The 22,875-nt window shown below is 40.1% G+C and overlaps 1 protein-coding gene across 1 annotated transcript in view; it reads right to left on the minus strand.

Annotated features, from left to right (window-relative positions):
* The window catches only part of ANKRD44 (ankyrin repeat domain 44), a 319,327-nt gene that overhangs the window by 148,423 nt on the left and 148,029 nt on the right, over window positions 1-22,875 (minus strand). Inside the window, exon 3 of the mRNA XM_025404975.1 lies at window positions 7,064-7,142. Within this exon, the coding sequence (XP_025260760.1) occupies window positions 7,064-7,142 (79 nt within the window). The remainder of the gene's footprint in view (window positions 1-7,063; window positions 7,143-22,875) is intronic.

Below are 22,875 nucleotides of genomic sequence, written 5' to 3' on the forward strand. Positions count from 1 at the left end.
AAAAAAAAAAAAAAAAAAAAAAAAAAAAAAAAAAAAAAAAAAAAGAAATATTTTCTACAAAATATTTTTAAGAAAGCTAGTGCATGTGAAGTTTTATGTTTCTCAATGAAAATAATGGGGGAGGGGGAACTAAGCTGCTTTTGTGTGTGTGAAACGGAGTCTTGCTCTGTCACCCAGGCTGGAGTGCAGTGGTGTGATCTCGGCTCACTGCAACCTCCGCCTCCCCAGTTCAAGCGATTCTCCCACCTCAGCCTCCCAAGTAGGTGGGATTACAGGTACCTGCCACCATGCCCCGCTAATTTTTTAATTTTTTAGTACAGACAGGGTTTTGCCATTTTGGCCAGGGTAGTCTTGAACTCCTGACCTCAGGTGATCTGCCTGCCTTGGGTGCAAGTATTTGGTTTTTTTTTTTTTGTTTTTTGTTTTTTTTGAGACGGGGTCTCGCTCTGTCACCCAGGCTGGAGTGCAGTGGCCGGATCTCAGCTCACTGCAAGCTCCGCCTCCCGGGTTCACGCCATTCTCCTGCCTCAGCCTCCCGAGTAGCTGGGACTACAGGCGCCCGCCACCTCGCCCGGCTAGTTTTTTGTATTTTTTTTAGTAGAGACGGGGTTTCACCGGGTTCGCCAGGATGGTCTCGATCTCCTGACCTTGTGATCCGCCCGTCTCGGCCTCCCACAGTGCTGGGATTACAGGCTTGAGCCACTGCGCCCGGCCCAAGGGTGCAAGTATTTGTCTAGGATAAATAATTTAAAATGGACTTTATGTGTCATAGATAATACACACTTTCGGTTTCAAAAGGTCATGTAAAGCCTCTAAAGTGTGCCGGTTTACACCCTCGGAATGTATGAGATTGCTTAGTTTCCCCACATCCTCATCAACACTTGATATTATCAGACATTAAAATATATATTTTTTAAATTTTTTAGAGACAGGGTCTCACTCTGCCACTCAGGCTGGAGTGTAGTGGCATTATCATAGCTCACTGCAGCCTTAAGACTCCTGGGCTCAAGCAATCCTCTTGCCTCAGCCTCCAGAGTAGCTATGACTGCAGGCACATACCACCATGCCCAGCTAATTTTTTAAATTTTTTTGTAGAGATGAGGTCTTTCTTTGTTTCCCAGGCTGGTCTCAAACTTCTGCCCTCAAGTGATCCTCCTACTTCAGCCTCCTAATGTGCTGAGATTACAGGTGTGAGCCACCAGGCCCAGTCAGACATTTTAAATATTGCAAATCTGAGTCAATAATACTGTATCATGCACTTAAACATTTGTTAAGAGGATAGATCTCATGTTACGTGTTCTTACCACACACACTTCCCAAAAAACTCCAAAATAACAAGAACAAAGGGGCACAAGGAAACTTTTGGAGGTGACAGAGATGTCTATTACCTTGATTGTGGTGATAATTTCATGGGTATTTGCATATGTCCAAACTCATCAAGTTGTAGATATTAAATATACACAGCTTATTGTATTTCAATTATACTTCAATAAAGCCGCTTTAAAAATAAATAGGCCGAGCGTGGTGGCTCATGCCTATAATCCCAGCACTTTTGGGAGGCCGAGGTGGATGGAACACCTGAGGTCAGGAGTTCGAGACCAACCTGGTCAACTGGTGAAACCCCGTCTCTACTAAAGATACAAAAATTAGCCTGGCGTGGTGGCACACGCCTGTAATCCCAGCTACTCAAAAGGCTGAGGCAGAAGAATCGCTTGAACCTGGGAGGTGGAAGTTGCAGTGAGCCGAGATCACACCACTGTGCTCCAGCCTGGGCAACAGAGCAAGACTCTGTCTCAAATACATACATACATACATACATACATACATACATACATACATAAAAATCTGATTTTAAAAAGAGCATCTTTTTTTTTAGTTTCTGGTCTAACAATAAGGTTAGACATCTTCTAATATGTTTGATTACTAGCCATTTGTAATTCATTTTCTGAGAATTACTTGTTCATATTCTTTATATATTTCTCCCATTTTTCCGTTATTTTTCTTATTTATATTTATATCCTTTTATCATTATTATTATTATACTGCATTCTGAAAATTTTTAGTTTTATGCAGATCCAAATTTGGCTTTCAATATTAAAAATCTCTCAAGGAGAAAAATGATACCATGCAGGCTGAACCTCATACAGTGACACACACCTGGAGTGTAACGACACCAGCATTGTTAGCGTGTCGCTTCAGAGTCCCTTGAGAAATTTCGAGGTGATTAGAAATGTAGGCAATGGCTTCTTTCAGTCAATGATTAAGTCCTCCATTCCTCCACTTCTCCTTCTCATGGAGGTTGAATAGGCAGCTGCCAGGAAAACCTCCTTTCCCCCATAACAAAAATTATTATAACAAAAGCGGAGTTATCTGAATGGAGACCCAAGAAGCATTTCATCAGTGTCATTTCTTGCTGCCGGCTTCCTCATCCTCTTCCTCTGAACACGTTCAAGAGTCTTGTTTACATGTCAGAGGGAGATGTCAGATGGTTTTGGCTATGAATTGAATATTTATAGCTGATTTTTTTCTAAAGGAAGCTTCACATTATTTACCTGCCTGTCAGGCACCATTGTGCACCGAAGGACACAGTCTGCATGTCTAATGATTTAAAGGCAAATGCCTTTTTACCCAAGGACATGTTAAAGCTTAAACATGAAAATAAGCGCTAGGGTATACTGATTCTTTAGAAACAAAGGCCCAATCCATCAGACATGATCTGTAATTACAAACTAAGGATGTTCTTCATCTTATCCCTATTACCTCTTAATTTTATTTTCATAGAGATCAGGGTTAAAGTAAACTCTGGGCATCTTTTCCAGAGGCAATATTTCTGTTCTGTAAGCCATGTTGTCTAGGAAGAAGTAGAATAAAGAAAACAGAAGTGGTGTGATAAGGGTGGACTGAGTGTGACTGAAAAATCTCACAAGCCAAAGAGAATAATTTCTTCCTAAGCTTAACTTATCCAAAGTTTGGCTTTAATTGTTGAAGTAAACATGAAAGGTTATAAAAATATGATTATAATATAATGAAATCAACTTGCTATTGATTTTTTTTTAACAAACCAAATCATACAGTACAGGAGTGCTTCAAAACAATTACCTTAGAAGAGGGTATGACAATTCCATGAACGTGGCAATTGCTGAAAACATTTAACAAACTCTCCTTGGAGTTGCCTTTATGGCCAATTTGCACACCCATCAGAAAATGGCTTATTACTTTATAATTGCACCACATTCGTAGGCCAAAATCAGCATTGCCTGGTTTAATCGCCCCTCTTTCACCAGATAAAAAATATCAAATTCATCCTCAAAGGATGAATATTTGTTATGCATAAGGAATAAAAAGAATGATGTGCCCCCAGCCCTGGAAATAATTTGCATTGAGAGTAATAAGCACGTTTTGAAAATGTATAGGAAATAATTTTGCAGGACTACCACTTGTTGGGTTGCATAAATTCTATGGCCAGATGTGGTGGCTCATGCCTGTAATCCCAGCACTTCAAGAGGCCAAGATGGGAGGATCACTTGAGGCCAGGAGTTCGAGACCAGTCTGAACAACCTAGCAAGATCCCATCTTAAAAAAAAGTAAATTAAATTAAAACTTAAAAATAAATTCTAATAAATTTTACTTAGTAGTTATGCCTCACAAACACTCCCGTATTAGAGAGTACTTCCAGTTTTCTTCTTTCAACCCAGAACCCTATAATCCTTACTTGTCCTCAGAGTTTTCTCTGCAGGATCTTTTGTTTTTTTTTGAGATGGAGTCTTACTTTGTCACCCAGGCTGGAGCACAGTGGTGCAATCTCAGCTCACTGCAACCTCCACCTATAAGGCTCAAGCGATTCTCCTGCCTCAGCCTCCTGAGTAGCTGGGATTACAGGCACCTACCACCACGTTCAGCTACTTTTTTAAATTTTAGTAGAGATAGGTTTCATGGCCAGGCTGGTCTTGAACTCCTGACCTCAAGTGATCCTCCCACCTCAGCTTCCCAAAGTGCTGGGATTACAGGCTTGAGCCATCACACCCAGCCTTTGTAAGATATTTCTACTGTGGTCCTTTTTCTGTGTACTCTGCTTCCTATATCCCAACCCCAGTATCTTAACTCTCAGCCACTGATTGGTTCTCACTGATCTCTCTGACTTAATCCAGATTCGGCCAGTTCCCAATCAGACACTAGAGTCAGGAGGGAAATAAAGCCACACTTTGAACTGGGAGTTGTAAGAAAGTGAAATTTGCAAGGCCTGAATTCTTCCCCAAGACCTTGTCTTCCCCGTCTGCTCAGAGGTATTCAGGGTTCCATCCACCTGGCTAACAGGAGATAATGCCAGCAGGAATTTAGCAAGCTTGGGTTACACCATGCTCTGTAGGTTAATACAATGGAGAACACAGCTGTAATGGGCTGTTCTGGCAAGGCCAAATTATTTGTCCAACAAGGGAATCATTAGCACCTCATTCATTATTAAATTGGGAAACAGTTTGGTTGGATTCCCTAAAGGGTCAGCTGCCAGATACAAGCTCAGAGATAAAATCATCGTGCTCTTGCAATATTAGGAACTTAATATATAAATTGAGTAAAGGACCTTTCAGGGAAAATAAAATCCATGTGAATTCCAAGAGTTTGCCTCAGCTTCCACAAGTAAATAAAATTGCTAAAAAGGGAAAACTTTCCCAATGCTCCTCATGTCCTAAGTCTTCCTAATTTGATGAGAGGGAGGAGGAAATTTTCCATAGCACATTGAACCGAAATTATGCTAAAGACATTAAGAGCTCAGAAATTCCAAGACCAAACAAGTGAATAGATTAATATATATGCAACAGCTTTTCCCAGTTCTACTAAATCAGCCAGAGTTGAAGAGAGGCTCGTGGATTCCATGGCCATGTGAAGGTGATGTGAAACCATGTTTGTCAAACAATCACTGGCCCCAGATACATGAAAGAAAGAGATTGGGTTGACTTCATGCTGCAGAATTAAAATCTTCCCTTTCAGATGCAGAAACAACAACAACACAAAGTTGGCATGTAAGACAAAGTTCTGAATTTGTACATTCATGAAACATTCCTCTGAGACTCTGAGAGGTCTGTTAATACAATATTTAAGAGGTGGGTAGGCTGGGCATGGTGGCTCATGCCTGTAATCCCAGCACTTTGGGAGGCCAAGGCAGGCGGATCACGAGGTCAGGAGACTGAGACTATCCTGGCTAACATGATGAAACCCCGTCTCTACTAAAAATACAAACAATTAGCCAGGCGTGGTGGCACACGCCTGTGGTCCCAGCTACTTGGGAGGCTGAGGCAGAATCACTTGAAACCAGGAGGCAGAGGTTGCAGTGAGCCGAGATCACGCCACTGCACTCCAGCCTGGGCTACAGAGCAAGACTCTGTCTCAAAAATAAATAAATTAATAAAATAAAATAAAAAAGAGGTGGGTATAGCTGATGGGGATCATTAGATGTTATACCACAAAGTTCTTTATTTTATACCTCCACTGATTCTGCCTACAATTTCCCTCGGGCCAAATTGCAACTGCCAGGGCAACCAGCCAGGTGTGCACTGGCCCTTAGTGTGTGCCAACACCAAACAATACACGTTTGTTTGGAACATGGTCCTAGGGCATCTTTAGATTTGTTGGAAGAAAGGCCTGCTCTCAAAAGCACAAGAAATGCCATGTGAAATCTAACCTAAGCTCCATGTGACCATCAGGAGCACGGGGCACACATGTTTTGAGGCACAGAACACTTGTTTCCTGGGGAAACCCACCTCAAGAACATGAACACAACAAAATAAGGGCCATGTTGCTTATGCATCACAGCACAATTCTTGTTTCTTGTCCACAGTGTTCACCACATCTGCTTGAATGCATGTCTCAGCTCCTACCTCTGCAGAGCTTACTTTAGGATGCCACAGTTCCCCTTTACTGGCGAAACCTTACTAGAGGCCTTTTGACTAGTCCGTAGGCAGAGGCACTTCCTCTAGATGTTAATCTCCCAAACATAAAGGAGGAGGAAGAAAGACAGCCTGTCTGTGAATAATCTACAGTGAGACATCTGCACATGCTCAATTCATTCCAGGATTTGTCTAGTAAACACTCAAGGGAGAAAGCACATAATGGTTTTGGAAACCTGTTTGGTGAGATATACTGAGCATATAGGTTTCCAAAAATGAAACCACTGGCATTTTTAAATCTGATGAAATATTTAAAATACATTGAAAAATAAAGACAACAGTTATCACAAAGACCAGTATAAACACAAATCAGATTTAAATGTTTGCCATACTCCCTTCCAATATTTTAAACATAAAATATTTTACAGAGAGTTGTAGTAGTTCTTTTATAGCCTTCCCTGAAGACATTTTTTACTCAACCTGCCTACTTAGAGGTAACCACTATCCAGAAATCAATATGGTCCCTTGCCTTCCATGTTTTTATGCTTTCATTACATAGTCATAGTCATGTATCCATAAATATAACAGCATTGTGTTGTAGCCCAACTTAAATATATGTAAATATACAAACACATTTAATTGGCATATAAATCTAGGGTGTGTATATATATATGGCATATATACAGTGTGCATATATTATAGCATATATAGTGTATACATGCTATACATAGTGTTTATATAGCATGTATATATATAGCATAGTGTATACATGCTATACATAGTGCTTATGTAGCATGTTTATGTAGTGTGTATATAGATTCACTATACATAGTGTGTATAGGTGTATGTTCATGTAGACTTCAAACTAGTTTTATTTCCTTTTTTATAATTAAAAAAATCAAAATATATCCTAATGTACTGAATTCATCTACAACGCTGGGCCTGACTAGACAGCCAGGAAACAGACTTTCAAAGCAAGATAAAAATGTTACTGGAGAAGTCATTTTTCAATAAGAACAACTTCTTGCATTTTTCTTTGTGTAAAGATAAAATCGCTTATCAAACAAACTTCCATGAACATAACAAAGGAATTTTGCTTGGGTTCACGGTAGTAGTCAATCTAGTAAATTGGTTATTTAAATTTTATTTGCAATTGACTTTTGAATATAGTGGTTATTTACCTGACAAAATTAGGAGTTCAATGATCTCTGCATCTCCCAGAAATGCGGCCACATGAAGAGGGGTTCGTTTCTCAGAATCCTGAAATACACAATGTCAAAGACATACAACAGGTCAGTGGCAGCTGGGTCCCTTTTGAAGACATAGTAAGACGTGTCACTCACTCTGTGGTTAATGCATGTGGAAGAGCGTGAACACCAAACATTCGAGTAATTTCTGGTTATGCATTTGCTCTCAACATACCCTATAGTTACACATAACAAAGGATTCCATTTTCTGTGTCTGTGCTTGGTATTGGCCCACTTGCTCCTTTTACTGAGGCCCAGCTGAGGTCAAAGATAGACCATTATGCACTGGATGATGAATTTCAACTTACAGTATTTCCAAACCTTCAGGATGGTTAAAAAAAAATCTAACCTACCATAACAACATAGTTCAAAGCTTTCAATGACTTATTTTCTTTCTAAGGAAACATAGTGGAATGGTTCACAAGGACATTAAACATAAGTGTTGTCATTTTCTCCTTTCTATGCTTGTTAATTGTTGTTTGGACCACTGCCCATTCACAAAATACTTATTGAATGCTTACTCTGTGCCTGGAACCAAATTCTGGGGACAGAGGGATGACTACAACAGGCCTGGTCCCTGCCCTCATGAAACTCACATTCAAGTGGGGAGGCTGACATTAGTATACTAGACAATAGTATAGCAGGCAATAGTATACTAGATACACATGAGATTACTTCAGATAGTGATAAAGGCTATGACAAAATTAAAACACGGTATGGGATTAAGTGATTCAGGAGATGGGAATAAGAGTGGTCAGTGAGGCCTTTCTGAGGATGTTGACATTAAGGCTGAGAGCTAAGGTTGATATTATCTCTGTTTTATGTATAAGAACACTATAGCTCAAATTTTAAAATTTCCTCAAGATTCCACTGGCATATAGCATAGTCAAGATCTGACCTTCACCCAGCAGACTTCAGTCTGTATCTTTGGCAAGGTATTGAACAGATTGTGCTGAGAGGCAGCATGGTAACAAGCAAGGGAAAAAAGCATTGCTTCCTCATCTGTAAATCGGCGATAATAAAATCTACCTTAGAGGACTGATAAGAGGACTAAAGATCATATAAGTAAATAAAGCCCTAGGCAAACAGGAGATAAGTGCACAGCAGTGCTCCATACGAAGCCCGTTATTGTCATTGGCATAGAGAGTTGTGTGATATCTTTCCTCCAAGACTGAAAACCCTGGAGTAAAGAACTGGCCTCACTCTTCTTTATCCCCATAGTATCAGCATACTTGGTGCTCAGCATAAATTGGCTGAACTAACCAGTCTACATGTATGGCTTCTTCCACTAACTTCCATTGACTCCTCCATAGCAATGGTAACCAAAGCCCATCTGCTATGTCTTTAAGGTTTCTCCTAAAACTAGCATGTATGTTAGTTTCAAGTTTCGTGGACTCCCTGTTGATTTTAATCATTATTCCTTTCATGATTTGATTATATAATACATCTAACAATCCTTGATTAGCCCAAGGATATTATTCCATTTTCTGACAATCCAGACCCTCTGCTCTTCCTCTGTCTCTCACAGATTATTGCTCTTAGACATTTCATGACTCACTAATATCTAAAACAGATGGCAGGCAGGGGACACAACAAGAATTGATCTTCAAACCAGTCTATTTGTTAGAAAGTCTGGTAAGTAGGTTTTATAAAGAATGTACTACCATTAAGTAGACAAAAAGGAGTTTGGATTCACTGGAAACTTGTGTTATCTGTGTACGGCTGCAGGCAATTACTATGGAAAAGTGAAAATAGGGCAGTCACGCAACTATAAAATAATGGTATGCATTGGAAAATTCAGTACGATACATGACTACAATCAACCTTGTTATAGATATATCACCCTATCTTTGAAAATAAAGATTCAGTATTTGAAATCATGTTAACTTATTTGAGAATCAAGTGTATTAATTTGTGCAATGAACTATATAAGCTGAGAACAGATTTTCATAAATGTTTTCTATTTCTATTGATATCCTTCGATGCATTTTCCATTTTATCTCATGTTCCCTTTGAATCCTCGCTATATCTACTTAAAATTTTCTACTGGGATTTTTGGATAAAAGCTGTGTAATTATATGTTCTTTTGTGAACTGAATTGGTTTCAGGGTTTGGTTCAACAAATCAAACCCTGCCTAAGTGATTTAAACAGGGACTATTCCAACCCAAATTATGACTTCATTTGACCTGAAGCAAAGGCAACTCTGTTTGAGATCTTGGCCTCAAATAAAAAGCTAAGAAAACTCCAACATCCCTCCCTACCTTGCAAATCTGGTGGGCCTGTCATGATATGACTGGTTTTGCTGATTCCATGGCCCCTTTTATGACACAGCTTGTTCAAACCAAAGTTTCTGTAACATAAAAAGGGTGTGTTGCGTGAACACTGTAAAAATTCTTGATGATGAATCCCAGTGTTCCTGTTAATATGTGTCTAAAGGTTTGTGGTAGTTTCCAGGACAACTACGCGAATTGATACTCTCCTTTAGTGACATGGTACAGACAGGTAACTGCAGAGAAGACTTGTATTCAGGCAGTACTCCTTTTGTTCTCCAAAGCAGCAGAAATATAGAAACAATCACATGTGCTATTAAGACCTTAACCAACATAACAGTGCATTTCCACTACTGACCAAGGGTTGCTAACGCCTTCTCTTCTAACAAGGAACATCTGATCATGAGTCAAAGCGAGAATGACCAAGCCACAGTAATCACCATGCTGGATAGAGAGAAATCAGCCAGGAGGTAGCAGTATGTCCTCTGCCTAGGTAGAAGGCCACTCTACTTTGCCATAAGCTAAACTAATGGAGTAGGAGACGCAATAATAGAAGGAGGGTGAAGGCTCTGGAGAAAAGAGAATAGTAGTAATAATACTGGTTAAAATGGGTTCTAGCGCAATGACATCCCTAGGGTGTCTAGAAGAAGAAACAAATCTAGCTGGTTATTATGAAGTGCTTTTATTTTTATTTTTTCCAAATACCTGCCCAACTATTCTACTACTCCATCTCAAAACATTCCTATCAGGGGAGTCACACCTTTTACAACTGTGTTCTTAAGTCTTATTATCACCATTTAAAAGATAAAGAATCTGAGCCTAGGACAGTTTGTATGACTTAACCCAATGCAGCAAACTGATGTCAAAGAATTAGGTGTCCTGGTTCTCAACCTGAAACTTTTTTCTTTATAAAAATGAAAGCAGGCTGGGCACGGGGGCTCACGCCTGTAATCCCAGCACTTTGGGAGGCTGAGGTGGGCGGATCATGAGTTCAGCAGATCGAGACCATCCTGGCTAACATGGTGAAACTCCGCCTCTACTAAAAATACAAAAAATTAGTCGGGCGTGGTGGCAGGTGCCTGTAGTCCCAGCTACTCGGGAGGCTGAGGGAAGAGAATGGCATGAACCCGGGAGGCGGAGCTTGCAGTGAGCCAAGATCGCACCACTGCACTCCAGCCTGGGCGACAGAGCAAGACTCCGTCACAAAAAAAAAAAGAAAGCAAGAACAACATCTTAGAAGTTCATGTGATAGTCTAAAAATCTTTCTACTACGATCCCTAAGAAATCATGAGAAAAATGTGACAAACATACAGTAAATATCGTTTGAAATGAACTTAGAAGAAATTAAATAGAAAGGGGCCAGAAATGGGGGGGGGGGCGGTAAATAGAGAACCAAAGCTGGAAGCACATGAACTTATAGTGCAGGGATAGGTCAATACACCAGGCACGTGGGGCTTAACACTTGCAGGCAGTGGGAGATAAGGCAGAGAACTAGAACTGCAACCTCCAACTAAAGAAAGACCCTTGAAGAAGTGGCCTTGAAGAAAGACTCCTGAAGTGAAATAGTGGACTTGGAAAAAAACAATGACAAACACTCACGTAGGCAGATGGCAAAGAGATGCCTTGTCCTAGGTTCTTGGTAGTGGAATAAAAATGTTTCCACTGAGCATCCACATCCCCAGAGTCTGCCCTCATGTGGTTTAGAGCTTTGAATTCACATTGCCTGTATAGTCTAGGCATTTACTTTTTTTTTCTCCAGGAACTTTCAAGTTGAAACATGCACAAAAAAATGGGTTTTAGACCAATGATACCCCTAAGGTCCCTAGAAGAAGAAACAAAACCTAGCTGGATAGATATGCCCTCAATCCAGTCAACCTGAGACACCCACCGATTAAATCTCCGTTGAAAATGAACTCACAAGCCTAAGCCATAAGACTCGTGGAACTGTTCACCATAAGCAAGAGTCAGAAGACTGAAGAACCAGCAAGAACTTGAGATCACAGAAGAATGAGATGAAGAACAGGGATGACATTTAAATTAACTTAAGACACAAAGGACAAAGTGTAAGGGGGGAAACCTCCACTATTTTTGAAAAACAAACAAAATTTGGAGGAAGAGAAAATGAAGCAAGTATTATGGAAAGCAGTACCACAACATGATGCTAGATAGCATCTAAAATTTTGGTCTAAGAGGGATCAAAACTCAAAGAGTAAAAAAAGAAAGGGGAGGAGAAAGGAAAAATAAGCACAGGAACTTTGGGGTATGTTTTACAATCATTTATTCAGCCATATTATCCAGACATAGATATTTATTTAGAATCTATTATATGCCAGACATTGAGGTACACATTAGGGATACAAAATTTAAAATATCTAGCCCTCTCACCCTAAAGAAACTTGCAGTCCACTGATCGGTTTCTAAATGTAGGACATTAGAATAAAAACAAGAGCAGGGAAGTGGCAAATAGTGATATCCATGATGTTAAATGATTTGTGAACGTATCAAATGCAATGAGACAAAAATATCTCAGTGAATACTTCCCCCAAACCCCTCCATATCCGAACTGGCCTGGGCAGTAAGTCTTAACTGACAAGAAAAAAAAAAAAAGAAATCTCTTCTGAATTGGGAATTCAACACATCTTGCCCAGAACTCCCTAAAGGTCCTATTGGTTCCAGCTTATCTGGGAATCTTGGAAGCCCTCAAGGGCCACCCTTCTGGGTCAGTCAGAGAGTCTAGCCTGTATCTTACAGGCTGGCGCAGGGGTAGTTCCTGGATCAAAATTGGAATCCAGTACCAGGGCAGGACCAGAGCAGCATTAACCTATGGCGGCCGAGCTAAGTGCATTATTTGCATTCATTTTCATCTTTTGCCCAAGTGGACTCTCTGTGATGACCAACAGTTGAATAGTTACATAGGTCTTTATAACACCCATGAATACAAGAGGGGAAAATAACCCAAAAGCAGGCACAGCAAGATTAACACATGCTGAAATGGCTCATCAGCATAGTTTTTAAAGATTGTCCAAACACCACAAAGAGGAAGGTCTTTTTTCATCACCCAATTCTTTTTCATCACTCCAATTCCACATAGTCCTTTGCAGACAGATTCTGACGCATGAGAAATGAGAAGACCCAGGTTCCTCCAGAAGGAAGAACAGTAAACCCTCCCATTCTATGAATAGCCAAAGATACACACAGCCAGCAGGGGTCTGAGCTAAATTTGCAGTATGTCTCAGAGAGATCAGGCAGAGGAAGTTGAGTTGTCTGTTTACCAAAGAAGAAGCAGATGAAAGAAAATAGGGAATTTGAAGTATGTACATGCAAAGTGAGTCTGACATGGGCAGAGAGGCCATTCTGGTAGCTAAAAACACTGTGTAGACAGGCAGACTGAGGGGCACCCCATGCCTGTTTCGAAGATTAAGAATTGTTACATGCTTTGGAAATTCTCAGCTAGAATACATGATCTAATCTGCATTCTAAGTATCTGTCATACACCAAAACAAACATTCCACCCTATATATGAATATCTTACATACCAAGACAGATAGATGGAGCAATATTAAGAAAACAAGCCTATGAAACACACAAGTTAAGTTTGGACTGGACATGGTGGCTCATGCATGTAATCCCAGCACTCTGGGAGGCTGAGGCAGGTGGATGGCTTAAGCCCAGGAAATTGAGACCAGGAGACCTCGTCTCTATTAAAAGTAATTTTTTAAAATTAGCTGGGCGTGATAGCATGTGCCTGTGGTCCTAGACACTTGAGAGGCTGAGGTGGGAGGATTGCTTGAGCCCAGAAAGTCAAGAGGTCAAGGCTGCAGTGAACTGTGATCACACCATTGCACCCCAATGCACCATCTTGTTCTGGGTGACAGAGCAAGACGCTGACCAAAAAAAAAAAAAGAAGAAAGAAGAAGAAGAAGAGGAAGAAGAGGAAGAAGAGGAGGAAGAGGAAGAAGAAGAACGAGAAGGAGAAGGAAGGAGGAGGAGGAGGAGGAGGAGAAGGGTTCCAATTATCAATTCAAACTTCCAAATTCCCACTAAAATTAAAGAAGCTGGGATAACTGACAACTTAGGCCCAAGTAGCTTAATGTGATATTGAACAGAGATCACTAGAGGCAAGAGATGTCTAAAGAAACTCCGAACACATACACACAACAGGTACCTTGGAAGTATTTCAAATTACACCAGGATAGGAGCCAAACAACACACAAAATGGGAAGAATGCTTGCAAAAACATGTTAACATTTTTCTATGTCTCCTTCAGAACTCTAGTTTAAAAAAATACCTTTAGGGATAAAGATGCCATCTTCAGAAATGCAAATGGTTCTGAAAATAATTTGAAGTATGTGTTTGTATGTGTGTGTTTTTGTGTGTAAGAGAGAAAGGTGGGGGAGGGAGAGAGAGAGAGAAGGAGGGAAGGAGAGAAGGGATTAGGTTGTTTTTAATTATTCAAACACTATTACAAACAGTGTTGCAGTGTACATCTTTGTACATGTCTCTCAGTGCATACATGTGAGAATTTCTCTGAAGTAGATACCCAAAAAAAGAAGCACTGGATTAGGGTACACACACACATTCGATTGTATTAGGTATCACTAAATAACTTTCAAAGTATTAACAGTTTTACTAATTTACACTCCCTCCAGTTACATATTAGTTCCGTTTCCTAACATCCTCGCCAATATCTGATGCTATTGGCTTTCTTACTCTTTGCCAGTATGTTATGCTTGACATGGTATGTTCTGGTTTTTTCAACTACAAACTGCCTATATGTATCTTTACCCATTGTTAAATTCAGTTATTAGTCTTTTCCTTGTGTGTGGAGTTTTTTATATTGTTTAATTCAACTTTCAGTGAAAATTCAGGTTATGTATTCACCTAGACACAACAAAAATGAATCAGTGTTTTCCCCAAGTTACCATAAGAGAGAAATTTAGATTTACAGTCCTTATTCATCCCTAATGCATGCATTGTCTCACAAAGCTGAATTTTCCTTGCGTGCCTCAAAGGTGACAGCAAATCTCTGCCCCCACACGCTCCCACCACCACACAATTGTATTCAACCATCACACTCTGTTGGTATTGTAATCCATCCATTTGAATGTAACATGAATATATATTTCTCATATAGAAAATATAGATATATTTTCTATCTCTAAACATGTTCAAATTATAAGTTATACTCTCAATATGATATCTAACTCCTGAAATGAAGTAAGAATCACTCACAAGAATTAAAATGATGATAAAATAAGAAAAATGAGAATGCCAAAGACATTTTTATTTTATCTCCCTTACATAACCAGACACTGGATATTTTATTGCACTAATTTCTAAACATAAAATAATGTATATTGAGCAAAAATTTTATCAGATATTTTATATTTTCAAATTTGATCCTTAAAGCAATACTGTGAGGTAAATATGAACATCCCCATTTCACTGTTGAGGAACCTGAGACTTTGAGGTGACAAGTAACTATCCAGAGTCACAAAGCTAGTAAGTGGTAGAACCAAGATTCAAAACCAGATCTGATTCCATCGTTCACACTCTTGTTGGCTTTGGGATGGTTATAAGCCTTGGTAAATACAATGAAAGTTATTCTCAATTATAATTAGCATGCTCGCCCTAAATACTCTAGACCCAAGGGCAAAAGGCTTGTATGTAAAAAAGCATAAGCAGGCAAGAAGAATAAAATTGGACAACTAACATTACCTGATTTTAGGGCTTATTATAAAGTTACAGTAATCAAAACAATATGGTATTGGTGCAAAGAAAACTCTCGGGAAAGAATAGCCTTGTCAACAAATGGTCCTGGAACAATGAGATATTCATATTTTTAAAAAGGAACTTTGGTCCATACCTTGAATCCTAAACAAAAATTAAATCAAAATGGATCATAGAACTGAATGTAAAACTTAAAATTATAAAATGTCTAAAGGAAACATAGGCAAGATCTTTCCACCTTGGGTTAGGCAAAGATTTCTTAGATATGACATCAAAGCAAAACCCATAAAAGGATAAATTGGTAAACGGCATTTTATCAAAATGAATAACGTCCACTCTTTGAAATACACTGGTAAGAGAATGAAGATACACCACAGACTGGGGGAAAATATTTGTAAAGCATATATACTGGATAAAGGACTTCTATCTAGAATCCAGAAAACAAGTCTAAATAACTATGAAAGCAAACAATCCAATTAAAAAGTAGGCAAAAGATTTGAACAGATATTTCACCAAAGATATACAGATAGCAAATAAGCATATAAAACAATGCTCACTAGGCTGGGCGCGGTGGCTCATACCTGTAATTCCAGCACTTTGGGAGGCCAAGGCGGGCGGATCACGAGGTCAGGAGATCGAGACCATCCTGGCTAACACAGTGAAACCCTATCTCTACTAAAAATACAAAAAATTAGCCGGGCGTGATGTCGGGTGCCTGTAGTCCAAGCTACTTAGGAGGCTGAGGCAGCAGAATGGCGTGAACCCAGAAGGCGGAGCTTGCAGTGAGCAGAGATCGCGCCACTGTACTCCAGCCTGGGCAACAGAGTGAGACTCCGTCTCCACAAAAAAAAAAAAAAAGATGCTCACCGTCATTGGTCATTAGAGAAAGGCAAATTAAAGCCATATTACATACTTATTAAAATTGCTAAAATTAGAAGGACTAATGACACCAAGTGTTGGTGAAGATGTGGAGGAACTATAACACTCAGGCACTGCTGGTAGGAGTGGGAAATGATATAGTCACTTTGAAAAACAGTTTGGCAATTTCTTAAAAACTTAAACATACACCACCATATAAGCTAGGTATCCTACCCTTGGGTATTTACCCAAAAGAAAGGAAAGCATATGTCCATACAGAGACTTGCACAAGAGTATTCATAACAGCTTCATTTGTAATAACCAAAAACTAGAAGTAATCCAAGTTTCCATCAATGGATGAATGGACAAACTTATTTCCACATAATGAAACACTACTCAGCAATTAAAAGGAATGAACTATGGATACATGTCACAACATGGATGAATCAAAATAATTGTGTGAGTGAAACAAATCAGGCAAACAAAAAAAAGTACATATTGTATAAATCCACTTACATAAAATTCTAGAAAATGCAAACTAATACACAGTGACAGAAAGCAGATCAGCAGTTGCCTGAGGGGCCTAAGGGAGAGACTGGGAGGGGTAGCAGGGAGGGATTTGAAAGGGGAGCAAGGAAGCGTTTGGAGCACTGGATACGTTCATTTTCTCAATCATGGCAATGGTTTCCTATGTCAAAACTTCACAAACTATACACTTTAAATATGTGTAGTTTATTGTATGTCAATTATATTTCAATAAAGTGGTTTCATAAATACATAAGCAGGCAAATAAAATACATTCTCACTTATGTAAAGTAAAAAAAGGCATATTTAAAAGTTAAAAATACCCCTAAGCAACAAAATGTATTCAGCTAATAGAAGAAAAGAAATAGCAAAATCGATAACCAATAGTGGGTTAATTTAGAGGCAGCTCATGTTACGTCCTGGTCATGTACGGATGTAAAAGTGAAGTTCTTACAAAAGAATGGCCTATTGGATCAAAATCTACAGGCTTTAAAAATAGGCACAACTGGCCGGGTGCGGTGGCTCATGCCTGTAATCCCAGTATTTTGGGAGGCCAAGGCGGGTGGATCACCTGAGGTCAGGAGTTCGAGACTAGCCTGGCCAATATGGTGAAACCCCCTCTCTACTAAAATTACCAAAAAAAAAAAAGTTAGCCTGGCATGGTGGCACATGCCCGTAATCCAAGCTGCTCTGGAGGCTGAGGCAGGAGAATTGCTTGAGCCCAAGAGGCAGAGATTGCAGTGAGCCGAGATTGTGCCACTGCACTCCAGCCTGGCCAAGAGAGTGAGACTCTGTCAAAAAAAAAAGAAAGGCATAACCAAGATTCTTCTTCAAAATCTCCTAGAAGGTTTTTTGTTTCCTAAATGAAACCTTTGACAAATGTGTACTGAGTAAGGATGTAGAAAATAAATCTAGAAAATTAAGTACAAGTGGGAAGGCAAATGGTTTATGCCTAACCTTTGGATACACTACAACATGGCAGCACTGGGTTGACATAGGACCCTTGGGATCTTACCACTGTGCCCAGACATTCCCAAGTGACAGAAGCCCTTTTAAAAGATCTCTACTGGGGAAAGTTGATGAAGTACCAACTATCTGTAAGGCCCTGATATCACTTGGCCACGAATATTTCTTGAGAGCCAGTGGAAACAGAACATGGGAAAAGGGTTCTGGTTCTTAAGTCCCACAGAATGAAAAACTGGCCAAGACGCTGTGCTTTGGTGCCAGCGAAACAGGAATATATATCCACCCACTGCCAAGACAATCATCAGGAGTTTCTGATGAAAACCAAAGCAGGTCTTCGGAGTACCACCTTCCCCCGCAGCCTAAAAGCTAATAAAGTTCGCAATTGTTCTGTGCATGACCCCAAGCATATTAAGAAGGAGTGTCTTTAAACTTAATGCATTTGTTGAAAAGTTTTCCATTCAAGTCGTAATTCTTGAACACATGGTGGGAATGTTTTACTGCTAAGTGTATTTAAGGAAACCCACAGATTGGAACTGCTCTAACCAGTGAGGCGAGAAGTCTAGTTTCAGTTAGGGCCCCACCACAGGCTCACTGTCTCTTTTAATTCATTCATTAACCAATTTATTAAACAAACATAGATTAACGAGCAGCAGATAACCCAAAAAAAATAACAATCAGCTGGGAAACTATCTCCTATTGATGAAAGGCTGAAAAGAAGACAGCTGCTAGTTTTTCACCCCTGTAAGGGACTAGCAATGGTGAAAATTTGTCATCAGATAAATGAACATACAGTGTCAGGATCAAAATCACAGGAGAGGAAGCTAGAATTATAAAATATTTAAACTTAAACTGGAAGGGCATCAGAGACACCCGGAGAGTTTAATTGATTGGTTGAAGGTCACATAGCTCTTGATGGCAATGGTGGAATCTTTCATTCATACAATAGACAAAAATATTTACTGGGGATCGGCCATGTGCCAAGCACCGTGCTCAGACCTGAAGATGCAGCAGCCTCCAAGGGACAGGGTCCCTGCCTTTATGAAGCCTGAAAGAATCTTGCTTTCTTTACTCCAGGCAGCAGACATTCTATTATAGTAGACTAATGCTAGATTAAACACACCCATCAGCAAAGAGCAAACACACACACACACACACACACACACACACACACACACGGTGTTAGAAAATGTTAAACAGAAAGAAACTGTGCAACGAAAGGAGATGCTCAAAGGCATCTGCTCTGGACATAACAATAACTCCTAGCTACGGGGTTCCCCCTTCTTCCTTTGCACTCCCTGGAATTAAAAGCAAAAGCTTATGTATAGAACAGTTTCTGTGGTCCACAGAAAACCATTTTAACGGAAATGATTGGTAGTTCTTTCCAAGTTTTTTTCAACCTCCAGGCGGGTATTTTAGAAACAGAGCTTATGTGTAATACTCATAATAAAAATCACCAATGCAGTTTTCTGGCCCTAAGATACCAGATCAGCACAAGACACTAAGATGTTAACAGTAATTATCTCTGGGTGAATAATTTTATGGGCATTCTTCACTTTCTACTTTGTTTGACTGTGTTTCAAGACTTGCAGTTTAGAAACAAGAAAATAAAATTCCTCTTGTAAATAATAAAAGACTTTCTTATTTAAAAAAAAAAAAACAGGTCTGCTCTAGCAAAAGCTTTTCTTAAGTAATCACAAATAGTAAAGCACTGGACGTTATTTCCTGTCCAAAGTCTTCAATATCTTATAGTAGGTTTTGAATAATTGATATGTGTTTTTTTGAAAATGACAAAACATTACATTTATGATTAAACATGGAAAAACTGTAATTTGCCTAATGCTTCATAAAGTTGCCAAGTACTGTTCTATATAGTACATCAGCTGATTCTTATGAAAATCCAGACAGACTGATCAAGTGGGTATTATTGTCCTCATTTTACAGGACAGGAATTAAGGTTGACTCAGAGTTAAGTGACTTGCCCAAAGTCACACACTAATATTTGGTGACCCTGGATTTCCTGACTCCACATCCTCTGCTCTCTCAACACCACTGTATAAGGCACTAACTAACCATTAAGAATTCCTCTCTAAGGAAGAACCTGCTTCATGCTCCTCACAGCATTTTGGAGGCTTTTGGTTCTATCCAAATCTTTCTTTCTTATCTTTCTTATCAGGTGGACTATAGGATAGACATACACACATACATACACACACACACACACACACGCATGCACTTTCATTAAAAAAACAAACTCTGGAGTCAGAATGACCCAAATTTGAATCCCTCCTCTGCCACGTATGAGCTGTGAGACTTTGAGTAAATAAATCAACCTGTCTGACTACTCATTTTTCTTTTTCATTGTAAAATGAAAAATAGGATTACCTACATGGAGGTACAGATTAGATGTCCAGTAAGTATTAGCTCCTATTACTACTATTATCAATGACATGTTTGTGGCTTATCCCAATTTTTTTAGTTCTCCTTGATGACTATAGAGGAAAATAAGGAGACGCAGACAGAACCCTGGGGAGAACAAGCTTACAGGCAAGAAATTATATTTGTTTACAAGTAGAAGCATTTACTCTGCCCACAGCCAGCCAATAGCAGTGCTTGCCTGCCTCCTCTCCCCTCCATGAAGTAGTCAACCATTGCATCTTGTATCCTGGCCATTGTAGCCTGTCCTATCCCAACCCAAAGGTAACTGAAGCCTCTCTCAGACTCTAGAGTCGGGCCTTACATTCTTTATCCTTAATCTCATAGGACCCACAGCAGTCTCTTCCTCTGATAGAACCCCCTAAAATACCTATATATCAGTGACTCTCACTCCCTGCTCAGAATATATCCCTGCTGCCCTGAAGGCCTCCTTTCCCATCTAGTCTCAATATCTGAGCAGAGTCAGATCTGGTTAAAACTGGACAGATGGGAGCTTCCCTGGGGGTTTGGATGTTGTGCCCTTTCTCTCCTCACCCAAAGCTGAAAACCTTCAAATAAGGCATCCCCAAGCCAGAACATCCTCGCCAAATCTTTCTGACACTTGTCAAGAAAATTCTGCAGGCCAAGACACCTACGTTATCAATAGAAGCCCCTTCTTAGTGACTTAATTAGAAGTAAATCCACCACAGACTCATTACAGGTCCTCAGGCAGACAACCAGGGGGCCACTTTCTGTATCAGCAAAAAAGGAAGTATTTGTCTATGCCCTTTCTAAATTGAGCCAGTGGGACAGAAAACCAAACACACTACAAGGATTCCTAATGGAGTATTCTGCTTAGTGAGGCTAGACCTCAAAATGGCAGGCTTCCAAACCCCTTCATTACAGATTGAAACGAGTGGGTTTCAATGAGATGGATACGTAACCGCACTTTTCGAAGATAAAGGTTATGGGAGATGCATCTCTACCTCCAGGGCAATGTCAAACAAACCTACACATACTTGAGCACACCCATCAAAAAAAATGATCACTAGGGATGCATTTAGCCCTCATAAACTTGGACTGTACGGATGTTTTTCCCCAACCCAACTTTAAATTGCTTTGTATTTCAGGACTAACTAGTATTTTTTCATGTGGGCTAAGAGCCCCTAGAATCCACACTTGAAATTCTTGCCTCTGAGAGAATAAAGAATGCAAGAATAAAGTCTTCTCCTACAAAAATCTCAAATACTCATACACTCAACACCAGAGAGGACACAGGGATATGGCATTCCATGGATGGATTAAACATGACTATGTATTTGGATGGCTTGTTTGCTTGCAATTACTATCTTTTCTCTATTGTGTTTATGTGTTCATGGAAGTGAATAATTTTTAATTTAAATGTATCTTGCTTTGCATACCATATGTATTTCTGAAAGTGGTCTACATATCAAATTGTGAAAAAGTGATTATTTTTTCCATGTAATTATAAAATAATGACCAGGCGCGGTGGCTCACGCCTGTAATCCCAGCACTCTGGGAGGCCGAGGCAGACGGATCACAAGGTGAGGAGATCGAGACCATCCTGGCTAACACAGTGAAACCCCATCTCTACTAAAAAAATACAAAAAATTAGCTGGGCATGGTGGCGGGCGCCTGTAGTCCCAGCTAATCGGGAGGCTGAGGCAGGAGAATGGTGTGAACCCGGGAGGCGGAGGTTGCAGTGAGCCGAAATTGTGCCACTGCACTCCAGCCTGGGCGACAGAGCGAGACTCTGCCTCAAAAAATAAAAAAAAATAAAAATAAAATAATGACTAGAGGACATGGGGTTCAATCAGCTGAGGATCCTGGGGCATCACCTCCTGCCTACTCTCGATTAGAAATCTTTGTGTCACTCTCTGGGCAATCTGACCTCAAGATAGAACAGATCCAGGCATATCTCTCTAGCATATCAGACTTCCACTTCCTCTAGATAGGGAAAGTTAGCTCACACCACGCTATGGTCTCGTGGCTTGGAGGGTCTGCTCCTCTATCACCCACCTTCTTTCCACCAGCCCCAAGTCACTGGTGTGCTTTATACTCAGTCTTGAAATCCCCAGGAGACCCCATTACTATTCGTGATCCACCTGGCTAAATGCCTTAGCCCACAGTGTGTTCTGGTATGTGGCATTTTCCTCTCTATAGTCCTCAAGTCAACGCTAATCTTAGATCACTCCCCAACTTCACCCCCAAGATGATATGCTTATGTTTTAAGCACAGCTGTTCTGACATGATTTCTCTTCCCACCCTAAATATGACAAGACATTGAGGCTTCATTCCCTGAATGCCACTGAACAAAATCATCAGAGCTCTATGACCTTTGGTCTACTTCTTATGCACCATTTTATTTCTAAGAATTAGTATTTCCTCCTCTATGAACCTGATGAGGTCCTTCTACCTTCTTCCCGCCAAGGCCAAGACTGCTGGCAGTGGTGCCTTCCTGTCCAAAAGGCGAGTCTCAGATAGATGGAAATGTAGACGTGTGATGCTTTCAAATACGGCACAAAACTCCCTCTTGAGAACCAAGGACATTAGACATAAGGACAATGTTTTATTTTAAAGCCACAAAACAGGGAGCCTCTAATTTAAGATTTTTGGGTCACTCGAAAGTCTTTTCACACTCAGCTCAAGTGTCCTTTCCTCTGAAACCTCTTCTGGTTCTCCACCCTGCACCCCCTCCTCCATGCCATAGGCTTCTGGACAGCACCATCACATCTAACTGCCTGCTTTCCTTTTTCTGCCTCCCCCTAACTGGCCTATGGGTACAGGACAGAAACAGTCTTATTCATCTCTGTATCAACCTAACAACACATCTGGCATACAGTCAGTGCTCAACATATGTCTTGCAGCAATAGAAAGAAGTAACATCTTAATCCATCTTAAACTTTTTATCAAAGCCTATGCCACAATAAGAAAAGGGTCTGCCTATATGAGGGCGGCCTGCA

Source organism: Theropithecus gelada, chromosome 12 (genome assembly GCF_003255815.1).
Source record: "Theropithecus gelada isolate Dixy chromosome 12, Tgel_1.0, whole genome shotgun sequence".
Taxonomy (NCBI): domain Eukaryota; kingdom Metazoa; phylum Chordata; class Mammalia; order Primates; family Cercopithecidae; genus Theropithecus; species Theropithecus gelada.